The sequence below is a fragment of the Panulirus ornatus genome, chromosome 7 (genome assembly GCF_036320965.1).
Source record: "Panulirus ornatus isolate Po-2019 chromosome 7, ASM3632096v1, whole genome shotgun sequence".
Classification (NCBI taxonomy): domain Eukaryota; kingdom Metazoa; phylum Arthropoda; class Malacostraca; order Decapoda; family Palinuridae; genus Panulirus; species Panulirus ornatus.
Window position 1 is genome coordinate 13,702,809 of NC_092230.1, and position 24,558 is coordinate 13,727,366.

The following is a 24,558-nucleotide window of genomic DNA, read 5'->3' on the forward strand; positions in this document are numbered from 1 at the left end:
TTACACACTTTTCCTTTACCGATTTGATCACCTTTCGTGCTCTAGGTACCCAAAACTTACCTTGAAGTTTAGCTAAGGGGAGGTCTATACCCCCGTGATCACTGTTGTGTAAATAAGTGATGTATAGTCTGGTAAACTGATGGTTTTGCGAGAGTAAAATAAACTGGTTTTGATTCCAATTGTCCTTCAACCAGCTGCTGATTCTCTCCCCTACTACAATGATCCCATTTTCATCTTTACTGGGTCCTAGCCTTTTGAATCTTTCCTTCCAATTTTCTTCGAATTCCCTTTGGACCATCTTAACCCAGTACCTTTCTGCCTTTCTCACATCATCGGCAGTGGGTGTATGCAATATTCCTCTGAATGTTTTCTTTCTAATAATGCAAAGGATTATAGCAGTGGTCTTTATCATTCTTTTGTAACTGGTAAATCCTTCAATATTCATCATGGGTGTTACCTCCTGTTTGATGTTACATTGTAGTGATACCCTATTCTTATTTGGTAACTCCTTTATGCAAGGTTGGTCTATTGGCCACTGATCAATAGGTAAAGTTAAATAGTGTGGGCCCCTTTGCCATGCTGACTCGGATCCTAGGTTTCTTGGACTCTGTGGCCGTGTGGTGTTGTCCGCAGCATTGCCGTCAGTGGCCACCCACCACCAATCATTAGTATTAGTATGTGTCTGAATCTCCGCAATCCTTGTTCCAACAAAAGCTCCAAATCCATGTGATTCATTTTGTATCTAAGACCTTACAATCATTGAGTCAGTTAGATGTAGTACCCTATCGAACACAAAACTTGTTTCTTTTTCTATTACCTTCCGTAACCTAGCAGACAATACTGCTGCACAAAGTTCCAGTCACGGAGTAGTTATTTGCCGAATGTTAGCAATTCGACTCTTGGCTGCGAGTAATTTAGCAGAAAATGTGCCATCTTTCAGTTCAAAGCGAATGTATGCACATGTAGAGTATGCAATATTGCTTGCATCAGCATAAATGACAAGTGTGGGGTTACCAAGTGCATTATCAGGCTTTATACATCGCCTAAAATTTTTGATCCTCCAAGGCATACATATATTGGAACAAATTTACACAGTGCACATGCATTTCATCAGTGATTGGTTCATCCCAACCCAGTTGCTCATCAGCTTTGCATTCTTGTTTTCGTGTGATGAGATGTCTCATTAATAGCTTACATCGTATCGTGAAAGGTGTAGCAAGTCCTGAAGGGTTATATAGTGACGCCACTTGACTTAGGTCATCCTTTTTGTCAGTTATTTGGGTATCTTTTGCACTATTTCCTCTATTGTTAGGTCAGGAGCAGTGCGGATCTTCTTGCGTTATGTAGAAAAGTTAATCCTTACTTTGTAAGAGAATTGATCTTTCTTTGGTTCCCAAATCATCCCTAGTACCTTTTCAACCTCAGTAGCAATTATCTTAGGATCTTCTTTCATATCATGGCTTCCAGACATTACCCATTGTTTCATCTGGAATCCTCCTCTTTTAAGGATCTCTTCGGTCGTTTTCATTCTTTCAAAGGCTTCCTCTGCACTTTCACATGAATGAAGAATGTCATCCACATACGAGTTATTAATGATCATGGCAGGTGTTTCCGGGTACTTGTCTTTGATCATTTCGGCAGTTTTATGGAGGGTTGTCATGGCAATCACTCCACTGGGTCTGTCACCGAAAGTTACCGTCTGTAAACAATAATGGTCAGGCTCCCTGGTAATGTTCATATCTCGCCACAAGAACCGGTGGGTCATTTCATCCGCTTCAGAGAGGAGTACAGAATTATACATTTTACTGATATCTCCCACAATTGCTACCGGACTCTGACGAAACCTAAGCAATATGCCAAAAAGATCACACAGCATATCAGGCCCCTTTGCATTATAGTCATTCAAGACGTGTGCCATGTATGAGGCAGAAGAATTAAACATTATTCTGATGGGAGTGGATTTAGAGTCTGGTCTTAATATTTCATGATGAGGGATGTAGTGTACTGGGCCCTGATAGTCCTTGATTTCATCTGTAGTCAATTTTCGAGCTCCACCTCGCTCCACCATGTCACTGATCTGATCACTATATTCCTTTGCATATGCAACTCCTCTTTTTGCTAATCTCTTTTCTGTAGCTCTAAGTGTGCCCATGCAGGCTGTGAAGTTATTTGGCAAGGTCTTTGGCGATTTTATCCATGGATAGGACGCTGTCCATTGACTTGTTTTTGAGTCTTGTATTAAACCTTATGTTATTAGAGACAATTCCCTTTCTTCTTTAAGACAATATTTGTTATTTCCAAAGGGACACCTTTCCACATTTGCAGTTGCCACATTTTGGAATGCGACATGTCCCCAGATTTTCTACAGAGAAGAAGTCATCAAGCCTTCTCGTAACACTGGCTTTTGATTCAACAACTAAATCATTTACCGTACATGCAGCAATGTGATTAATCCTAACAAGAACATGAGCAGAGTCGACACCTTTCACCTTTAATCTAGGGTGCGAACCTCTAATACAGTATCCAAATTGTCCCCACAATAGTTGGAGGTTACCTAAAGTTTTAACCACAGATGGGAATAATTTGCAGTAATCAGCGGCGATCAACAGATCAATTTTGCCATATGGACGTTCAATGTTCTTAGCTTGTACTCCTAGTAAATCTGCCACGCTACCCATATCCACCTGTCCTGTTTCTGAGGTAATTTCTGAGATTCCAAAAGCTTTGATTACATGAGTTTGGCCTTGAAAATCATTAAGAGGAACATCATATTCCAATGTTTCCAATTTGTGATAGTCATTTCCTACTTTAGTAATAGCCAAATTTATGCTTCTCCCTTGTAAGCCCATAAATTTTTCCATACGATCAGTTATGAGTGACGTATTGCTACCAGAGTCCCAGAGGGTAGTTATTGGTCGTTTGTTACCATAAACTGAACTTATTATTAACAAAACGCCCCTTTTTGGTTACAAACTTCTATTTATGTATCCCTGCTCTTTACCAAAACAATTATGGAGAATCTAACGGTGGCCTCTCCCACACTCACCACATAAAGATTTCTGTGAACATGACGGCGGCCCCTGTGACCTAACTGTAAACAAAGGAAGCAGGCCCCCATCCTATATACGGCATCAATCTTCTTCTTGCTCTTAAGTTTTTGAAACACCGTACATTGAGTGATATCATGTGTATCTGTGCCATGGTAACAACATTTAACTGGTCTTTGAGGCTCTACTCCAGACATACTTCCAGTTAACGTAGAGATTTGCTTAGATAAATTAACTAAACACTCCTCCATCTTGCTTTGTTTTCCATGAAGCTGGGTTATGGCTGTAGTGAATACGTCAGTTTCACTGTCTAGGATCAGTGAGTGTACATGCACTTTACTATTAGGGTTAGTTGCCCTAATGTCATCATTCATGTATTCTAGTGCTTGTTTCTCTTTCAACAAATATTTCAGTAACTCCTCAAACATTTTACTTTTATCCTTTAGAGTTTGCAAAATTTTAGTCCACTCTCTTTTCTGCATTGGTGGGAGAAGCTTTTCTATATGACTGACCATAGTAACAGTATTCATCTCTTCAGACAAATTAACTTTCTCTAAATCTAAAGAGGCTCTCTCAACTATGCTCACCATATTCATGAATTTCCGTGGATTGTCCTCGGGTATTGGTTTCAATGTCTTTATGTCATTCAAGACTGACTGCACTAGTCTCGCTGGATTGCCATACCTGGCATCCAACCTTTTCATCATGGAATCAAAAGAGTCATCCACCCCGTGAACTACCTCCAATGCCTCCCCCGACAGACAGGATGGCAACACATATGGATCATCTTCATATACTGATTTCATTAATCTTTCATAGTCTTCACAGAATGTGGGAGAATCCCGAATCTTGCCATCAAAATGTGGTGGAGTTAACCGCTGCATTCTCACTTTGTGCATTTCGTGAACAATGGCTTTGTCTTTCTTTGTGACTTTAGCTATTATTGCATGAGCCTGATTTTTTGTCCTTTCAATATCAGTGATATAAGTGTCAAGTTCATTAATGAACACATCATAATTTAATTTCTTTGTATCTAGAGACTCAGCTAACTGCTCATTAGTTTTTTCAATTTCAAGGAACTGTTTGCACACGTCATCATAAATACCTCGTAACACTTCCAAGCGGTCATCCCGGCCTTGCGCCTCCTTTAACAAGTTGACCTTCCTAGTAAACTTGCGTTTGACGAGGGTCCGCTCCTTCACCACCTGTTCATCCATCTTGGCAGGGGATGTGTTGGACTGCTTCACTAAGGTGTGAGTGAGACAGCACTGGTCGTTACTCTATTTAATCTAGGTTCAACCTGTAATAAGTGTACATGTCACAGTACCAATTACAAAATATAACACCCACACATATACATTATTATCACAATGTCTTATTTACTACATCCAATTAGTCACACAGTGCCTCCCCTATCAGCACAGAGGTTTAACTGGAGTTGAGATCACTTTTCACAGCTTCAGGGTCACAATTACTAGCACAATGGTGTACTCCGGCATAACATTCTTGAGACTGGACCATGTGCCACACAGCTCCAGGATCACGAACATTAAATCCCTGCCTCACACCGGGGCACTGCAACCCTCCACCAGTCGTCACCACCCAACATACAGGCCTTCCCGAGAAACAATGAAGGGCCGCTAGCTGACGGCCTGGACAACACTTCCATCCTGTCCACGTCACTCAACTCCTACGTCATAACTTTACATACAAGACCAGCGACAAGCGCATGCCAAAACGGGAGAGCGAAATACAATATCTCATTAGCAAAATAATAGTTCAAATTGTATGCAAAACATAAGAAAATTACAAATTTAGTTAATACAATAACAATGATATAGTTATGATAATACAATTTTTCTATTCAATTCAAAGAAAACTTGACCAATTGGACATACTGAGATATTCTCAGTACACTCCCGCCACAACTACAAGCAAAAACAATTATTGTTCCTCAATGGGGAGCAGCAACCCAAGTCTGTGAACCGATCTGTTGATCAATCTGTCCTTCCCATCACACATAGAGTCAGACTTCGAGATTTTGTATCTTAATACTACATCTCGTACTTTTCCGTCACTGCCTGGTTAAACTCTTTCAACCTGTGCTAACTTCCAATTTCCACTAATCAAATCACTGTCTTGTACTAAAAGAACATCTTCCCGCAAATTTCTACGTGCTGTATGCCATTTTTGCCTGATAATTAAGGGTGGGAAGTAGTCTCTCATCCATTTCCTCCAAAACGAGGTTACAATACTTTGTACAAGACTGAAACGCTTCCTTGTATCAGTCGTTTCCACCATGGGCCCACTTGGTACCTTGTTGCTTGCACGACCAAGCAGTAGATCGTTAGGGCACAAGTAAGCACCCAAAGATATATCGTATCCAGGTTTCAGTCCGATTGGGCGTTTATTCAATATATTTGCTACCTCATATAACACACTTTGTAGTTCTGCGAAGCTTAGTACATTATCGCCCACTACTATAACAAGCAGCCGTTTCACCGTCTTAATCAGAGATTCGCGTGCACCATTTTGCCAGGGTGCATTCGCCGAGTTGTTGAATGACCATGTCATACCTTGATGAAGCCCGATTTGAGATATTTGGTTAATGTTCCATTTTTCAGTCATATTCCTGAAATCTTTATTGGCAGCGATTAACTGTGTTCCCATGTCTGAATGCATGGTGTGAGGATAACCCCGCATGGAAGCAAACCGACGAAATGTATTCAAGAAACTGTGTGTCATATCCTTCCATCAGATCAATATGGACTGCACGACTCACTTGGCATGTAAATATAAGCCTTGGCCCTAGTTCTTCGTTTTACAGTGTCTCTTATCATTAATGGGCCAAACAAGTCCAAGGAGGTTTTGAAGAATGCTGGTGTTGGTTTGAGTCTTCTCTCGGGGAGCTGCCCCATTTGCTGTCCTATCATAACTTTGTTTAACCTTCTGCATATTACAAACTTTCCCTTTACCGATTTGATCACCTTTCGTGCTCTAGGTACCCAAAACTTACTTTGAAGTTTAGCTAAGGTGAGGTCTAAACCCCCGTGATCAGTGTTGTGTAAGTAAGTGAACCCCCGTGATCAGTGTTGTGTAAGTAAGTGATGTATAGTCTGGTAAACTGATTGTTTTGCGAGAGTAACATAAACTGTTTTTGATTCAAATTGTCCTTCAACCAACTGCTGATTCTCTCCCCTACTACAATGATCCCATCTTCATATTTACTGGGTCGTAGTCTTTTGAATATTTCCTTCCAATTTTCTTCGAATTCCCTTTGGACCATCTTAACCAAGTACCTTTCTGCCTTTCTCACATCATCGGCAGTGAGTGTATGCAATATTCCTCTGAATGTTTTCTTTCTAATAATGCAAAGGATTATAGCAGTGGTCTTTATTATTCTTTTGTAACAGGTAAACCTTTCAATATTCATCATGGGTGTTACCTCCTGTTTGATGTTACATTGTAGTGATACCCTATTCTTATCTGGTAACTCCTTTATGCCAGGTTGGTCTATTGGCCACTGATCAATAGGTAAAGTTAAATAGTGTGGGCCCCTTTGCCATGCTGACTCGGATCCTAGGTTTCTTGGATTCTGTGGCCGTGTGACGTAGTCCGCAGCATTGCCGTCAGTGGCCACCCACCACCAATCATTAGTATTAGTATGTGTCTGAATCTCCGCAATCCTTGTTCCAACAAAAGCTCCAAATGAACGTGATTCATTTTGTATCTGTGACCTTACAATCATTGAGTCAGTTAGATGTAGTACCCTATCGAACACAAAAGTTGTTTCTTTTTCTATTACCTTCCGTAACCTAGCAGACAATACGGCTGCAGAAAGCTCCAGTCTCGGAGTAGTTATTTGCTGAATGGGAGCAATTCGACTCTTGGCTTCGAGTAATTGAGCAGAAAATGTGCCATCTTTCAGTTCAAAGCGAATGTATGCACATGTAGAGTATGCAATATTGCTGACATCAGCATGAATGGCAAGTGTGGGGTTACCAAGTGCATTATCAGGCTTTATATACCGCCTAAATTTTAGATCCTCCAAGGCCTACATATCTTGGAACAAATTAACCCAGTGCATATGCATTTCATCAGTGATTGGTTCATCCCAACCCAGTTGCTCATCAGCTTTGCATTCTTGTTTTCGTGTGATGAGATGTCTCATTAATAGCTTACATCGTATCGTGAAAGGTGTAGCAAGGCCTGAAGGGTCGTATAGTGACGCCACTTGACTTAGGATCATCCTTTTTTCAGTTGTTTGGGTATCCTTTGCACTATTTCCTCTACTGTTAGGTCAGGACCAGTGCGGATCTTCTTGAATTTTGTAGAAAAGTTAATCCATACTTTGTAAGAGAATTGATCTTTCTTTGGTTCCCAAATCATCCTTAGAACCTTTTTAACCTCAGGAGGAATTATCTTAGAATCTTCTGTCATATCATGACTTCCAGACATTACCCATTGTTTCATCTTGAATCCTCCTCTTTTAAGGATCTCTTCGGTCGTTTTCATTCTTTCAAGGGCTTCCTCTGCACTTTCACATGAATGAAGAATTTCATCCACGTACGAGTTATTAATGATCAATGCAGCTGTTTCCGGGTACATGTCTTTGAACATTTCGGCAGTTTTATGTAGGGCTGTCATGGCAATCACTGCACTCGGTCTGTCACCGAAAGTTACCGTCTGTAAACAGTAATGGTCAGGCTCCCTGGTATTGTTCATATCTCGCCACAAGAACCGGTGAGTCATTTCATCCGCTTCAGAGAGGAGTACAGAATTATACATTTTACTGATATCTCCCACAATTGCTACCCGAATCTGACGAAACCTAAGCAATATGCCAAAAAGATCACACAGCATATCAGGCCCCTTGGCATAATAGTCATTCAAGACGTGTCCCATGTATGAGGCAGAAGCATTAAACACTATTCTGATGGGAGTGGATTTAGAGTGTGGTCTTAATATTTCATGATGATGGATGTTGTGTACTGGGCCCTGATAGTCCTTGATTTTATCTGTAGTCAGTTATCGAGCTACACCTCGCTCCACCATGTCACTGATCTGATCACTATATTCCTTTGCATATGCAACTTCTCTTTTTGCTAATCTCTTTTCTGTAGCTCTAAGTCTGCCCCTGCAGGCTGTGAAGTTATTTGGCAAGGTGTTTGGCGATTTTATCCATAGATAGGACGCTGTCCATTGACTTGTTTTTGAGTCATGTATTAAACCTTGTGTTATTAGAGACAATTCCCTTTCTTCTTTAAGACTATATTTGTTACTTCCAAGGGGACACTCACATTTGCAGTTGCCACATTTAGGAATGCAACATGTCCCCAGATATTCTACAGAGAAAAAGTCATCAAGCCTTCTCGTAACACTGGCTTTTGATTCAACAACTAAATCATTTACCGTACATGCAGCAATGTGATTAATCCTAACAAGAACATGAGCAGAGTCGACACCTTTCACCTTTAATCTAGGGTGCGAACCTATAATACAGTATCCAAATGGTCCCAGCAAAAGTTGTAGGTTACCTACAGTTTTAACCACAGATGGGAATAATTTGCAGTAATCAGCGGCGATCAACAGATCAATTTTGCCATATGGACGTTCACTGTTCTTAGCTTGTAATTCTAGTAAATTTGCCACGCTACCCATATCCACCTGTCCTGTTTCTGAGGTAATATCTGAGATTCCACAAGCTTTGATTACATGAGCTTGGCCTTGAAAATCATTAAGAGGAACATCATATTCCAATGTTTCCAATTTGTGATAGTCATTTCCTACTTTAGTAACAGCCAAATTTATGCTTCTCCCTTTTAAGCCCATAAATTTTTCCATACGATCAGTTATGAGTGACGTATTGCTACCAGAGTCCCAGAGGGTAGTTATGGGTCGTGTGTTGCCATAAACTGAACTTATCATTAACAAAACGCCCCTTCTTGGTGACAAACTGCTATTTATGTATCCCTGCTCTTTACCAAAACAATTATGTAGAACCTGATGGTGGCCTCTCCCACATTCACCACATAAAGATTTCTGTGAACATTGATGGCGGCCCCTGTGACCCAACTGTAAACAAAGGAAGCAGGCACCCATCCTATATACGGCATCAATATTCTCCTTGCTGTTAAGTTTTTGAAACACCGTACATTGAGTAATATCATGTGTATCTGTGCCATGGTAACAACATTCAACTGGTCTTTGAGACTCTACTCTAGACATATTTCCTGTTAACATAGAGATTTGCTTAGATAAATGAACTAAACACTCCTCCATCTTGCTTTGTTTTCCATGAAGCTGGGTTATGGCTGTAGTGAATACGTCAGTTTGACTGTCTAGGATCACTGAGTGTACATGCACTTTACTATTAGGGTTAGTAGCCCTAATGTCATCATTCATGTATTCTAGTGCTTGTTTCTCTTTCAACAAATATTTCAGTAACTCCTCAAACATTTTACTTTTATCCTTTAGAGTTTGCAAAATTTTAGTCCACTCTCTTTTCTGCATTGGTGGGAGAAGCTTTTCTATATGACTGACCATAGTAACAGTGTTCATCTCTTCAGACAAATTAACTTTCTCTAAATCTAAAGAGGCTCTCTCAACTATGTTCACCATATCGATGAATTTCTGTGGATTGTCCTCGGGTATTGGTTTTAATGTCTTTATGTCATTCAAGACTAACTGCACTAGTCTTGCTGGATTGACATACCTGGCATCCAACCTTTTCATCATGGAATCAAAAGAGTCATCCACCCCGTGAACTACCTCCAATGCCTTCCCAGACAGACAGGATCGCAACACATATGGATCATCTTCATATACTGATTTCATTAATCTTTCATAGTCTTTACAGAATGTGGGATAATCACGAATCTTGCCATCAAAATGTGGTGGAGTTAATCGCTGCATTTTCAATTTGTGCATTTCGTTAACACTGGCTTTGTCTTTCTTTGTGACTTTAGCTATTATTGCATGAGCCTTAATTTTTGTCCTTTCACTATCAGTGATATAAGTATCAAGTTCATTAATGAGCACATCATAATTGATTTCTTTGTATCAAGAGACTCAGCTAACTGCTCATTAATTTTTTTAATTTCAAGGTACTGTTTGCACACGTCATCATAAATACCTCGTAACACTTCCAAGCGGTCATCCCGGCCGTGCGCCTCCTTTAACAAGTTGACCTTCCTAGTAAACTTGCGTTTGGCGATGGTCCGCTCCTTCATCAGCTGTTCATCCATCTTGGCAGGGGATGTGTTGGACTGTTTCACCAAGGTGTGAGTGAGACAGCACTGGTCGTTACTCTATTTAATCTAGGTCCAACCTGTAATAAGTGTACATGTCACAGTACCAATTACAAAATATAACACCCACACATATACATTATTATCACAATGTCTTATTCAATACATCCAATTACTCACAGTGCCTCCCCTATCAGCACAGCGGTGAAACTGGAGTTGAGATCACTTTTCACAGCTTCAGGGTCACAATTACTAGCACAATGGTGTACTCCGGCATAACATTCTTGAGACTGGACCATGTGCCACACAGCTCCAGGATCACCAACATTAAATCCCTGCCTCACACCGGGGTACTGCAACCCTCCACCAGCCGTTACCACCCAACATACAGTCCTTCCCGAGAAACAATGAAGGGCCGCTAGCTGACGGCCTGGAGAACACTTCCATCCTGTTTACGTCACTCAACTCCTACGTCACAACTTTACACACAAGAACAGCGACAAGCGCATGCCAAAACGGGAGAGCGAAATACAGTATCTCATTAGCAAAATAATAGTACTAATTGTATGCAAAACATAAGAAAATTACAAATTTAGTTAATACAGTAACAATAATATAATTATGATAATAAAATTTATCTGTTCAATTCAAAGAAATCTTGATCAATAGGACGTACGGAGATATTGTCAGTACACTCCCGCAACAACTACAATCAAAAACAATTATTGCTTCTCAATGGGGAGCAGCAACACAAGTCTGTGAACCGATATTTTGATCAATATGTCCCTCCCATCACACATAGAGTCAGACTTCGAGATTTTGTATCTTAATACTACATCTCGTACTTTTCCGTCCCTGCCTGGTTTAGCTCTTACAAACTGTGCTAACTTCCAATTTCCTCTAATCAAATCACTGTCTTGCACTAAAACAACATCTTCCCGCAAATTTCTACGTGCTGTATGCCATTTTTGCCTGATAGTTAAGGTTGGGAAGTAGTCTCTCATCCATTTCCTCCAAAACGAGGTTACAATACTTTGTAAAAGACTGAAACGCTTCCTTGTATCAGTCGTTTCCACCATGGGCCCACTTGGTACCTTGTTGCTTGCACGACCAAGCAGTAGATCGTTAGGGCACAAGTAAGCACCCAAAGATATATCGTATCCAGGTTTCAGTCCGATTGGGCGTTCATTCAATATATTTGCTACCTCATATAACACACTTTGTAGTTCGCCGAAGCTTAGAACATTTTCGCCCACTACTATAACAAGCAGCCGTTTCACCGTCTTAATCAGAGATTCGCATGCACCATTTTGCCAGGGTGCATTCGCCGATTTGTTGAATGACCATGTCATACCTTGATGAAGCCTGATTTGAGATATTTGGTTAATGTTCCATTTTTCAGCCATATTCCTGATATCTTTATTGGCAGCCATTAACTGTCTTCCCATGTCTAAATGCATGGTGTGAAGATAACCCCGCATGGAAACAAACCGACGAAATATATTCAAGAAACTCTGTGTGTCATATCCTTCCATCAGATCAATATGGACTGCACGACTCGCTAGGCATGCATCACTCCATAAGCCTTGGCCCTAGTTCTCCGTTTTACAGTGTCTCTTATCATTAATGGGCCAAACAAGTCCATGGAGGTATTGAAGAATGCTGGTGATGGTTTGAGTCTTCTCTCGGGGAGCTGCCCCATTTGCTGTCCTATCACAATTTTGTTTAACCTTCTGCATATTACACACTTTTCCTTTACCGATTTGATCACCTTTCGTGCTCTAGGTACCCAAAACTTACTTTGAAGTTTAGCTAAGGTGAGGTCTATACCCCCGTGATCAGTGTTGTGTAAGTAAGTGATGTATAGTCTGGTAAACTGATGGTTTTGCGAGAGTAACATAAACTGGCTTTGATTCCAATTGTCCTTCAACCAGCTGCTGATTCTCTCCCCTACGACAATGATCCCATCTTGATCTTTACTGGGTCCTATCCTTTTGAATCTTTCCTTCCAATTTTCTTCGAATTCCCTTTGGACCATCTTAACCCAATACCTTTCTGCCTTTCTCACATCATCGGCAGTGAGTGTATGCAATATTCCTCTGAATGTTTTCTTTCTAATAATGCAAAGGATTATAGCAGTGTTCTTTATCATTCTTTTGTAACAGCTAAACCTTTCAATATTCATCATGGGTGTTACCTCCTGTTTGATGTTACATTGTAGTGATACCCTATTCTTATCTGGTAACTCCTTTATGCAAGGTTTGTCTATTGGCCACTGATCAATAGGTAAAGTTAAATAGTGTGGGCCCCTTTGCCATGCTGACTCGGATCCTAGGTTTCTTGGATTCTGTGGCCGTGTGGCGTAGTCCGCAGCATTGCCGTCAGTGGCCACCCACCACCAATCATTAGTATTAGTATGTGTCTGAATCTCCGCAATCCTTGTTCCGACAAAAGCTCCAAATCCATGTGATTCATTTTGTATCTGTGACCTTACAATCATTGAGTCAGTTAGATGTAGTAACCTATTGAACAGAAAACTTGTTTCTTTTTCTATTACCTTCCGTAACCTAGCAGACAATACTGCTGCACAAATCTCCAGTCTCGGAGTAGTTATTTCCCGAATGGGAGCAATGCAACTCTTGGCTTCAAGTAATTGAGCAGAAAATGTGCCATCTTTCAGTTCATAGTGAATGTATGCACATGTAGAGTATGCAATATTGCTGGCATCAGCATAAATGACAAGTGTGGGGTTACCAAGTGCATTATCAGGCTTTATACACCGCCTAAATTTTAGATCCTCCAAGGAATACATATCTTGGAACAAATTAACCCAGTGCAAATGCATTGCATCAGGGATTGGTTCATCCCAACCCAGTTGCTCATCAGCTTTGCATTCTTGTTTTCGTGTGATGAGATGTCTCATTAATAGCTTACATCGTATCGTGAAAGGTGTAGCAAGGCCTTAAGGGTGGTATAGTGACACCACTTGACTTAGGATCATCCTTTTTGTCAGTTGTTTGGGTATCATTTGCACTATTTCCTCTACTGTTAGGTCAGGAGCAGTGCGGATCTTCTTGCGTTTTGTAGAAAAGTTAATCCTTACTTTGTAAGAGAATTGATCTTTCTTTGGTTCCCAAATCATCCCTAGTACCTTTTCAACCTCAGTAGCAATTATCTTAGAATCTTCTGTCATATCATGGCTTCCAGACATTACCCATTGTTTCATCTGCAATCCTCCTCTTTTAAGGATCTCTTCGGTCGTTTTCATTCTTTCAAAGGCTTCCTCTGCACTTTCACATGAATGAAGAATGTCATCCACATACGAGTTATTAATGATCATGGCAGCTGTTTCCGGGTACTTGTCTTTGAACATTTCGGCAGTTTTATGGAGGGCTGTCATGGCAATCACTCCAGCTAGGTCTGTCACCGAAAGTTACCGTCTGTAAACAACAATGGGCAGGCTCCCTGGTAGTGTTCATATCTCGCCACAAGAACCGGTGGGTCATTTTATCCGCTTCAGAGAGGAGTACAGAATTATACATTTTACTGATATCTCCCACAATTGCTACCGGACTCTGACGAAACCTAAGCAATATGCCAAAAAGATCACACAGCATATCAGGCCCCTTGGCATAATAATCATTCAAGACGTGTCCCATGTATGAGGCAGAAGAATCAAACACTATTCTGATGGGAGTGGATTTAGAGTGTGGTCTTAATATTTCATGATGAGGGATGTAGTGTACTGGGCCCTGATAGTCCTTGATTACATCTGTAGCCAATTTTCGAGCTACACCTCGCTCCACCATGTCACTGATCTGATCACTATATTCCTTTGCATATGCAACTCCTCTTTTTGCTAATCTCTTTTCTGTAGCTCTAAGTCTGCCCATGCAGGCTGTGAAGTTATTTGGCAAGGTCTTTGGCGATTTTATCCATGGATAGGACGCTGTCCATTGACTTGTTTTTGAGTCATGTATTAAACCTTGTGTTATTAGAGACAATTCCCTTTCTTCCTTAAGACGATATTTGTTACTTCCAAGGGGACACTTTCCACATTTGCAGTTGCCACATTTTGGAATGCAACATGTCCCCAGACTTTCTACAGAGAAGAAGTCATCAAGCCTTCTCGTAACACTGGCTTTTGATTCAACAACTAAATCATTTACCGTACATGCAGCAATGTGATTAATCCTAATAAGAACATGAGCAGAGTCGACACCTTTCACCTTTAATCTAGGGTGCGAACCTCTAATACAGTATCCAAATGGTCCCCACAATAGTTGGAGGTTACCTACAGTTTTAACCACAGATGGGAATAATTTGCAGTAATCAGCGGCGATCAACAGATCAATTTTGCCATATGGACGTTCAATGTTCTTAGCTTGTACTCCTAGTAAATCTGCCACGCTACCCATATCCACCTGTCCTGTTTCTGAGGTAATTTCTGAGATTCCACAAGCTTTGATTACATGAGTTTGGCCTTGAAAATCATTAAGAGGAACATCATATTCCAATGTTTCCAATTTGTGATAGTCATTTCCTACTTTAGTAACAGCCAAATTTATGCTTCTCCCTTTTAAGCCAATAAATTTTGCTATACGATCAATTATGAGTGACGTATTGCTACCAGAGTCCCAGAGGGTAGTTATGGGTCGTGTGTTACCATAAACTGAACTTATTATTAACAAAACGCCCCTTTTTGGTGACAAACTGCTGTTTATGTATCCCTGCTCTTTACCAAAACAATTATGGAGAATCTGATGGTGGCCTCTCCCACATTCACCACATAGATTCCTGTGAACATTGACGGTCCCTGTGACCTAACTGTAAACAAAGGAAGCAGGCACCCATCCTATACACGGCATCAATCTTCTCCTTGCTTTTAAGTTTTTGAAACACCGTACATTGAGTAATATCATGTGTATCTGTGCCATGGTACCAACATTCAACTGGTCTTTGAGACTCTACTCCAGACATATTTCCAGTTAACATAGAGATTTGCCTAGATAAATGAACTAAACACTCCTCCATCTTGCTTTGTTTTCCATGAAGCTGGGTTATGGCTGTAGTGAATACGTCAGTTTGACTGTCTAGGTTCACTGAGTGTACATGCACTTTACTATTAGGGTTAGTTGCCCTAATGTCATCATTCATGTATTCTAGTGCTTGTTTCTCTTTCAACAAATATTTCAGTAACTCCTCAAACATTTTACTTTTATCCTTTAGAGTTTGCAAAATTTTAGTCCACTCTCTTTTCTGCATTGGTGGGAGAAGCTTTTCTATATGACTGACCATAGTAACAGTATTCATCTCTTCAGACAAATTAACTTTCTCTAAATCTAAAGAGGCTCTCTCAACTATGCTCACCATATTCAAGAATTTCCGTGGATTGTCCTCGGGTATTGGTTTTAATGTCTTTATGTCATTCAAGACTGACTGCACTAGTCTTGCTGGATTGCCATACCTGGCATCCAACCTTTTCATCATGGAATCAAAAGAGTCATCCACCCCGTGAACTACCTCCAATGCCTCCCCCGACAGACAGGATCGCAACACATATGGATCATCTTCATATACTGATTTCATTAATCTTTCATAGTCTTTACAGAATGTGGGATAATCACGAATCTTGCCATCAAAATGTGGTGGAGTTAACCGCTGCATTCTCACTTTGTGCATTTCGTTAACACTGGCTTTGTCTTTCTTTGTTACTTTAGCTATTATTGCATGAGCCTGAATTTTTTGTCCTTTCAATATCAGTGATATAAGTATCAAGTTCATTAATGAGCACATCATAATTTGATTTCTTTGTATCAAGAGACTCAGCTAACTGCTCATTAATTTTTTCAATTTCAAGGAACTGTTTGCACACGTCATCATAAATACCTCGTAACACTTCCAAGCGGTCATCCCGGCCTTGCGCCTCCTTTAACAAGTTGACCTTCCTAGTAAACTTGCGTTTGGCGATGGTCCGCTCCTTCATCAGCTGTTCATCCATCTTGGCAGGGGATGTGTTGGACTGTTTCACCAAGGTGTGAGTGAGACAGCACTGGTCGTTACTGTATTTAATCTAGGTCCAACCTGTAATAAGTGTACATGTCACAGTACCAATTACAAAATATAACACCCACACATATACATTATTATCACAATGTCTTATTTACTACATCCAATTACTCACACAGTGCCTCCCCTATCAGCACAGAGGTGAAACTGGAGTTGAGATCACTTTTCACAGCTTCAGGGTCACAATTACTAGCACAATGGTGTACTCCGGCATAACATTCTTGAGACTGGACCATGTGCCACACAGCTCCAGGATCACCAACATTAAATCCCTGCCTCACACCGGGGCACTGCAACCCTCCACCAGTCGTCACCACCCAACATACAGGCCTTCCCGAGAAACAATGAAGGGCCGCTAGCTGACGGCCTGGACAACACTTCCATCCTGTCCACGTCACTCAACTCCTACGTCACAACTTTACACACAAGAACAGCGACAAGCGCATGCCAAAACGGGAGAGAGAAATACAATATTTCATTAGCAAAATAATAGTACAAATTGTATGCAAAACATAAGAAAATTACAAATTTAGTTAATACAATAACAATAATATAGTTATGATAATACAATTTATCTATTCAATTCAAAGAAAACTTGACCAATAGGACATACTGAGATATTCTCAGTACACTCCCGCCACAACTACAAGCAAAAACAATTATTGCTCCTCAATGGGGAGCAGCAACACAAGTCTGTAAACCGATATGTTGATCAATCTGTCCTTTCCATCATACATAGAGTCAGACTTCGAGATTTTGTATCTTAATACTACATCTCGTACTTTTCCGTCCCTGTCGGATTTAGCTCTTTCAACCTGTGCTAACTTCCAATTTCCTCTAATCAAATCACTGTCTTGCACTAAAACAACATCTCCTTCCCGCAAATTTCTACGTTCTGTATGCCCTTTTTGCCTGATAGTTAAGGTTGGGAAGTAGTCTCTCATCCATTTCCTCCAAAACGAGGTTACAATACTTTGTACAAGACTGAAACGCTTCCTTGTATCGGTCGTTTCCACCATGGGCCCACTTGGTACCTTGTTGCTTGCACGACCAAGCAGTAGATCGTTAGGGCACAAGTAAGCACCCAAAGATATATCGTATCCAGGTTTCAGTCCGATTGGGCGTTTATTCAATATATTTGCTACCTCATATAACACACTTTGTAGTTCGCCGAAGCTTAGTACATTTTCGCCCACTACTATAACAAGCAGCCGTTTCACCGTCTTAATCAGAGATTCGCATGCACCATTTTGCCAGGGTGCATTCGCCGATTTGTTGAATGACCATGTCATACCTTGATGAAGCCCGATTTGAGATATTTGGTTAATGTTCCATTTTTCAGTCATATTCCTGAAATCTTTATTGGCAGCCATTAACTGTGTTCCCATGTCTGAATGCATGGTGTGAGGATAACCCCGCATGGAAACAAACCGACGAAATGTATTCAAGAAACTCTGTGTGTCATATCCTTCCATCAGATCAATATGGACTGCATGACTCGCTAGGCATGTAAATATCACTCCATAAGCCTTGGCCCTAGTTCTCCGTTTTACAGTGTCTCTTATCATTAATGGGCCAAACAAGTCGAAGGAGGTATTGAAGAATGCAGGTGATGGTTTGAGTCTTCTCTCGGGGAGCTGCCCCATTTGCTGTCCTATCACAACTTTGTTTAACCTTCTGCATATTACACACTTTTCCTTTACCGATTTGATCACCTTTCGTGCTCTAGGTACCCAAAACTTACTTTGAAGTTTAGCTAAGGTGAGGTCTATACCCCCGTGATCAGTGTTGTGTAAGTAAGTGATGTGTAGTCTGGTAAACTGATGGTTTTGCGAGAGTAACATAAACTGGTTTTGATTCCAATTGTCCTTCAACCAGCTGCTGATTCTCTCTCCTACTACAATGATCCCATCTTCATCTTTACTGGGTCCTAGCCTTTTGAATCTTTCCTTCCAATTTTCTTCGAATTCCCTTTGGACCATCTTAACCCAGTACCTTTCTGCCTTTCTCACATCATCGGCAGTGAGTGTATGCAATATTCCTCTGAATGTTTTCTTTCTAATAATGCAAAGGATTATAGCAGTGGTCTTTATCATTCTTTTGTAACAGCTAAACCTTTCAATATTCATCATGGGTGTTACCTCCTGTTTGATGTTACATTGTAGTGATACTCTATTCTTATTTGGTAACTCCTTTATGCAAGGTTGGTCTATTGGCCACTGATCAATAGGTAAAGTTAAATAGTGTGGGCCCCTTTGCCATGTTGACTCGGATCCTAGGTTTCTTGGATTCTGTGGCCGTGTGGCGTAGTCCTCAGCATTGCCGTCAGTGGCCACCCACCACCAATCATTAGTATTAGTATGTGTGTGAATCTCCGCAATCCTTGTTCCAACAAAAGCTCCAAATCCATGTGATTCATTTGGATCTGTGACCTTACAATCATTGAGTCAGTTAGATGTAGTACCCTATCGAACACAAAACTTGTTTCTTTTTCTGTTACCTTCCGTAACCTAGCAGACAATACTGCTGCACAAAGCTCGAGTCTCGGAGTAGTTATTTGCTGAATGGGAGCAATTCGACTCTTGGCTTCGAGTAATTGAGCAGAAAATGTGCCATCTTTCAGTTCAAAGCGAATGTATGCACATGTAGAGTATGCAATATTGCTGGCATCAGCATAAATGACAAGTGTGGGGTTACCAAGTGCATTATCAGGCTTTATACATCGCCTAAATTTTAGATCCTCCAAGGCCTACATATCTTGGAACAAATTAACCCAGTGCACATGCATTTCATCAGGGATTGGTTCATCCCAACCCAGTTGCTCATCAGCTTTGCATTCTTGTTTTCGTGTGATGAGATGTCTCATTAATAGCTTACATCGTATCGTGAAAGGTGTAGCAAGGCCTAGAGGGTGGTATAGTGACGCCACTTGACTTAGGATCATCCTTTTTGTCAGTTGTTTGGGTATCCTTTGCACTATTTCCTCTACTGTTAGGTCAGGACCAGTGCGGATCTTCTTGCGTTTTGTAGAAAAGTTACTCCTTACTTTGTAAGAGAATTGATCTTTCTTTGGTTCCCAAATCATCCCTAGTACCTTTTCAACCTCAGTAGCAATTATCTTAGAATCTTCTGTCATATCATGGCTTCCAGACATTACCCATTGTTTCATCTGGAATCCTCCTCTTTTAAGGATCTCTTCGGTCGTTTTCATTCTTTCAAGGGCTTCCTCTGCACTTTCACATGAATGAAGAATGTCATCCACATACGAGTTATTAATGATCATGGCAGCTGTTTCCGGGTACTTGTCTTTGAACATTTCGGCAGTTTTATGGAGGGCTGTCATGGCAATCACTCCACTGGGTCTGTCACCGAAAGTTACCGTCTGTAAACAGTAATGGTCAGGCTCCCTGGTAGTGTTCATATCTCGCCACAAGAACCGGTGGGTCATTTTATCCGCTTCAGAGAGGAGTACAGAATTATACATTTTACTGATATCTCCCACAATTGCTACCGGACTCTGACGAAACCTAAGCAATATGCCAAAAAGATCACACAGCATATCAGGCCCCTTGGCATAATAGTCATTCAAGACGTGTCCCATGTATGAGGCAGAAGAATTAAACACTATTCTGATGGGAGTGGATTTAGAGTCTGGTCTTAATATTTCATGATGAGGGATGTAGTGTACTGGGCCCTGATAGTCCTTGATTTCATCTGTAGTCAATTTTCGAGCTACACCTCGCTCCACCATGTCACTGATCTGATCACTATATTCCTTTGCATATGCAACTCCTCTTTTTGCTAATCTCTTTTCTGTAGCTCTAAGTGTGCCCATGCAGGCTGTGAAGTTATTTGGCAAGGTCTTTGGCGATTTTATCCATGGATAGGAAGCTGTCCATTGACTTGTTTTTGAGTCATGTATTAAACCTTGTGTTATTAGAGACAATTCCCTTTCTTCTTTAAGACTATATTTGTTACTTCCAAGGGAACACTTTCCACATTTGCAGTTGCCACATTTTGGAATGCAACATGTCCCCAGATTTTCTACAGAGAAGTCATCAAGCCTTCTCGTAACACTGGCTTTTGATTCAACAACTAAATCATTTACCGTACATGCAGCAATGTGATTAATCCTAACAAGAACATGAGCAGAGTCGACACCTTTCACCTTTAATCTAGGGTGCGAACCTCTAATACAGTATCCAAATGGTCCCCACAATAGTTGGAGGTTACCTACAGTTTTAACCACAGATGGGAATAATTTGCAGTAATCAGCGGCGATCAACAGATCAATTTTGCCATATGGACGTTCAATGTTCTTAGCTTGTACTCCTAGTAAATCTGCCATGCTACCCATATCCACCTGTTCTGTTTCTGAGGTAATTTCTGCGATTCCACAAGCTTTGATTACATGAGTTTGGCCTTGAAAATCATTAAGAGGAACATCATATTCCAATGTTTCAAATTTGTGATAGTCATTTCCTACTTTAGTAACAGCCAAATTTATGCTTCTCCCTTTTAAGCCCATAAATTTTGCTATACGATCAGTTATGAGTGACGTATTGCTACCAGAGTCCCAGAGGGTAGTTATGGGTCGTGTGTTACCATAAACTGAACTTATTATTAACAAAACGCCCCTTTTTGGTGACAAACTGCTGTTTATGTATCCCTGCTCTTTACCAAAACAATTATGGAGAATCTGATGGTGGCCTCTCCCACATTCACCACATAAAGATTTCTGTGAACATTGACGGCGGCCCCTGTGACCTAACTGTAAACAAAGGAAGCAGGCACCCATCCTATATACGGCATCAATCTTCTCCTTGCTTTTAAGTTTTTGAAACACCGTACATTGAGTAATATCATGTGTATCTGTGCCATGGTACCAACATTCAACTGGTCTTTGAGACTCTACTCCAGACATATTTCCAGTTAACATAGAGATTTGCTTAGATAAATGAACTAAACACTCCTCCATCTTGCTTTGTTTTCCATGAAGCTGGGTTATGGCTGTAGTGAATACGTCAGTTTCACTGTCTAGGTTCACTGAGTGTACATGCACTTTACTATTAGGGTTAGTTGCCCTAATGTCATCATTCATGTATTCTAGTGCTTGTTTCTCTTTCAACAAATATTTCAGTAACTCCTCAAACATTTTACTTTTATCCTTTAGAGTTTGCAAAATTTTAGTCCACTCTCTTTTCTGCATTGGTGGGAGAAGCTTTTCTATATGACTGACCATAGTAACAGTATTCATCTCTTCAGACAAATTAACTTTCTCTAAATCTAAAGAGGCTCTCTCAACTATGCTCACCATATCCATGAATTTCCGTGGATTGTCCTCGGGTATTGGTTTTAATGTCTTTATGTCATTCAAGACTGACTGCACTAGTCTTGCTGGATTGCCATACCTGGCATCCAACCTTTTCATCATGGAATCAAAAGAGTCATCCACCCCGTGAACTACCTCCAATGCCTCCCCCGACAGACAGGATCGCAACACATATGGATCATCTTCATATACTGATTTCATTAATCTTTCATAGTCTTTACAGAATGTGGGATAATCACGAATCTTGCCATCAAAATGTGGTGGAGTTAACCGCTGCATTCTCACTTTGTGCATTTCGTCAACACTGGCTTTGTCTTTCTTTGTTACTTTAGCTATTATTGCATGAGCCTGAATTTTTGTCCTTTCAATATCAGTGATATAAGTATCAAGTTCATTAATGAGCACATCATAATTTGATTTCTTTGTATCAAGAGACTCAGCTAACTGCTCATTAATTTTTTCAATTTCAAGGAACTGTTTGCACACGTCATCATAAATACCTCGTAACACTTCCAAGCGGTCATCCCGGCCTTGCGCCTCCTTTAACAAGTTGACCTTCCTAGTAAACTTGCGTTTGGCGATGGTCCGCTCCTTCATCAGCTGTTCATCCATCTTGGCAGGGGATGTGTTGGACTGTTTCACCAAGGTGTGAGTGAGACAGCACTGGTCGTTACTCTATTTAATCTAGGTCCAACCTCTAATAAGTGTACATGTCACAGTACCAATTACAAAACATAACACCCACACTTATACATTATTATCACAATGTCTTATTTACTACATCCAATTACTCACACAGTGCCTCCCCTATCAGCACACAGGTGAAACTGGAGTTGAGATCACTTTTCACAGCTTCAGGGTCACAATTACTAGCACAATGGTGTACTCCGGCATAACATTCTTGAGACTGGACCATGTGCCACACAGCTCCAGGATCACCAACATTAAATCCCTGCCTCACACCGGGGCACTGCAACCCTCCACCAGTCGTCACCACCCAACATACAGGCCTTCCCGAGAAACAATGAAGGGCCGCTAGCTGACGGCCTGGACAACACTTCCATCCTGTCCACGTCACTCAACTCCTACGTCACAACTTTACACACAAGAACAGCGACAAGCGCATGCCAAAACGGGAGAGAGAAATACAATATTTCATTAGCAAAATAATAGTACAAATTGTATGCAAAACATAAGAAAATTACAAATTTAGTTAATACAATAACAATAAAATAGTTATGATAATGCAATTTATCTATTCAATTCAAAGAAAACTTGACCAATAGGAAAAACTGAGATATTCTCAGTACAGTAGTTTTGATGCACGAGACCGGGTTATAGTGATGGGTGATTTGAATGCAAGGGTGAGTTTAAAAAGGGAGATATACATAAGTATACGTATGTAAGTAGGACAGATGGCCAGAGAGCGTTATCGGATTACGTGTTAATTGATAGGCGCGCGAAAGAGAGACTTTTGGATGTTAATGTGCTGAGAGGTGCAACTTGAGGGATATCTGATCATTATCTTGTGGAGGCGAAGGTGAAGATTTGTAGACGTTTTCAGAAAAGAAGAGAGAATGTTGGGGTGAAGAGGGTGGTGAGAGTAAGAGAGCTTGGGAAGGAGATTTGTGTGAGGAAGTACCAGGAGAGACTGAGTACAGAATGGAAAAAGGTGAGAACAAAGGAGATAAGGGGAGTGGGGGAGGAATGGGATGTATTTAGGGAAACAGTGATGGCTTGCGTAAAAGATGCTTGTGGCATGAGAAGAGTGGGAGGTGGGTTGATTAGAAAGGGTAGTGAGTGGTGGGATGAAGAAGTAAGATTATTAGTGAAAGAGAAGAGAGAGGCATTTAGACGATTTTTGCAGGGAAAAAATGCAAATGAGTGGGAGATGTATAAAAGAAAGAGACAGGAGGTCAAGAGAAAGGTGCAAGAGGTGAAAAAGAGGGCAAATGAGAGTTGGGGTGAGAGAGTATCATTAAATTTTAGGGAGAATAAAAAGATGTTCTGGAAGGAGGTAAATAAAGTGCGTAAGACAAGGGAGCAAATGGGAACTTCAGTGAAGGGGGCTAATGGGGAGGTGATAACAAGTAGTGGTGATGTGAGAAGGAGATGGAGTGAGTATTTTGAAGGTTTGTTGAATGTGTTTGATGATAGAGTGGCAGATATAGGGTGTTTTGGTCGAGGTGGTGTGCAAAGTGAGAGGTTTAGGGAAAATGATTTGGTAAACAGAGAAGAGGTAGTAAAAGCTTTGCGGAAGATGAAAGCCGGCGAGGCAGCAGGTTTGGATGGTATTGCAGTGGAATTTATTAAAAAAAGGGGGTGACTGTATTGTTGACTGGTTGGTAAGGTTATTTAATGTATGTATGATTCATGGTGAGGTGCCTGAGGATTGGCGGAATGCGTGCATAGTGCCATTGTACAAACGCAAAGGGGATAAGAGTGAGTGCTCAAATTACAGAGGTATAAGTTTGTTGAGTATTCCTGGTAAATTATATGGGAGGGTATTAATTGAGAGGGTGAAGGCATGTACAGAGCATCAGATTGGGGAAGAGCAGTGTGGTTTCAGAAGTGGTAGAGGATGTGTGGATCAAGTGTTTGCTTTGAAGAATGTATGTGAGAAATACTTAGAAAAGCGAATGGATTTGTATGTAGCATTTATGGATCTGGAGAAGTCATATGATAGAGTTGATAGAGATACTCTGTGGAAGGTACTAAGAATATATGGTGTGGGAGGCAAGTTGTTAGAAGCAGTGAAAAGTTTTTATCGAGGATATAAGGCATGTGTACGTGTAGGAAGAGAGGAAAGTGATTGGTTCTCAGTGAATGTAGGTTTGCGGCAGGGGTGTGTGATGTCTCC

The 24,558-nt window shown here is 40.8% G+C and overlaps 6 protein-coding genes across 6 annotated transcripts; all 6 read right to left on the reverse strand.

The window, feature by feature from the left end:
* Positions 1-1,339: 1,339 nt before the first annotated feature.
* On the reverse strand, positions 1,340-2,152 carry LOC139749289 (uncharacterized). Its single transcript, XM_071663012.1, has one exon. It carries the CDS (start codon positions 2,150-2,152, stop codon positions 1,340-1,342), a length of 813 nt encoding a protein of 270 aa, XP_071519113.1.
* A 2,141-nt stretch (positions 2,153-4,293) lies between these two features.
* Positions 4,294-7,952, reverse strand: LOC139749290 (uncharacterized). Its single transcript, XM_071663013.1, has 3 exons — positions 7,341-7,952; positions 6,493-7,101; positions 4,294-4,347 (listed from the first exon to the last, which is right to left on the reverse strand). Exons 1-3 carry the CDS (start codon positions 7,950-7,952, stop codon positions 4,294-4,296), a joined length of 1,275 nt encoding a protein of 424 aa, XP_071519114.1.
* Positions 4,327-10,352, reverse strand: LOC139749333 (uncharacterized). Its single transcript, XM_071663055.1, has one exon. The coding sequence runs from the start codon at positions 9,975-9,977 to the stop codon at positions 8,076-8,078; it is 1,902 nt and encodes a 633-aa protein (XP_071519156.1). The 5' UTR covers positions 9,978-10,352; the 3' UTR covers positions 4,327-8,075.
* A 1,506-nt stretch (positions 10,353-11,858) lies between these two features.
* On the reverse strand, positions 11,859-13,220 carry LOC139749291 (uncharacterized). The gene has a single exon (XM_071663014.1). It carries the CDS (start codon positions 13,218-13,220, stop codon positions 11,859-11,861), a length of 1,362 nt encoding a protein of 453 aa, XP_071519115.1.
* Positions 13,221-13,259: 39 nt separating this feature from the next.
* LOC139749292 (uncharacterized) lies at positions 13,260-13,670 on the reverse strand. Its single transcript, XM_071663016.1, has one exon. It carries the CDS (start codon positions 13,668-13,670, stop codon positions 13,260-13,262), a length of 411 nt encoding a protein of 136 aa, XP_071519117.1.
* A 5,445-nt stretch (positions 13,671-19,115) lies between these two features.
* On the reverse strand, positions 19,116-22,310 carry LOC139749293 (uncharacterized). The gene has a single exon (XM_071663017.1). It carries the CDS (start codon positions 22,308-22,310, stop codon positions 19,116-19,118), a length of 3,195 nt encoding a protein of 1,064 aa, XP_071519118.1.
* Positions 22,311-24,558: the final 2,248 nt, after the last annotated feature.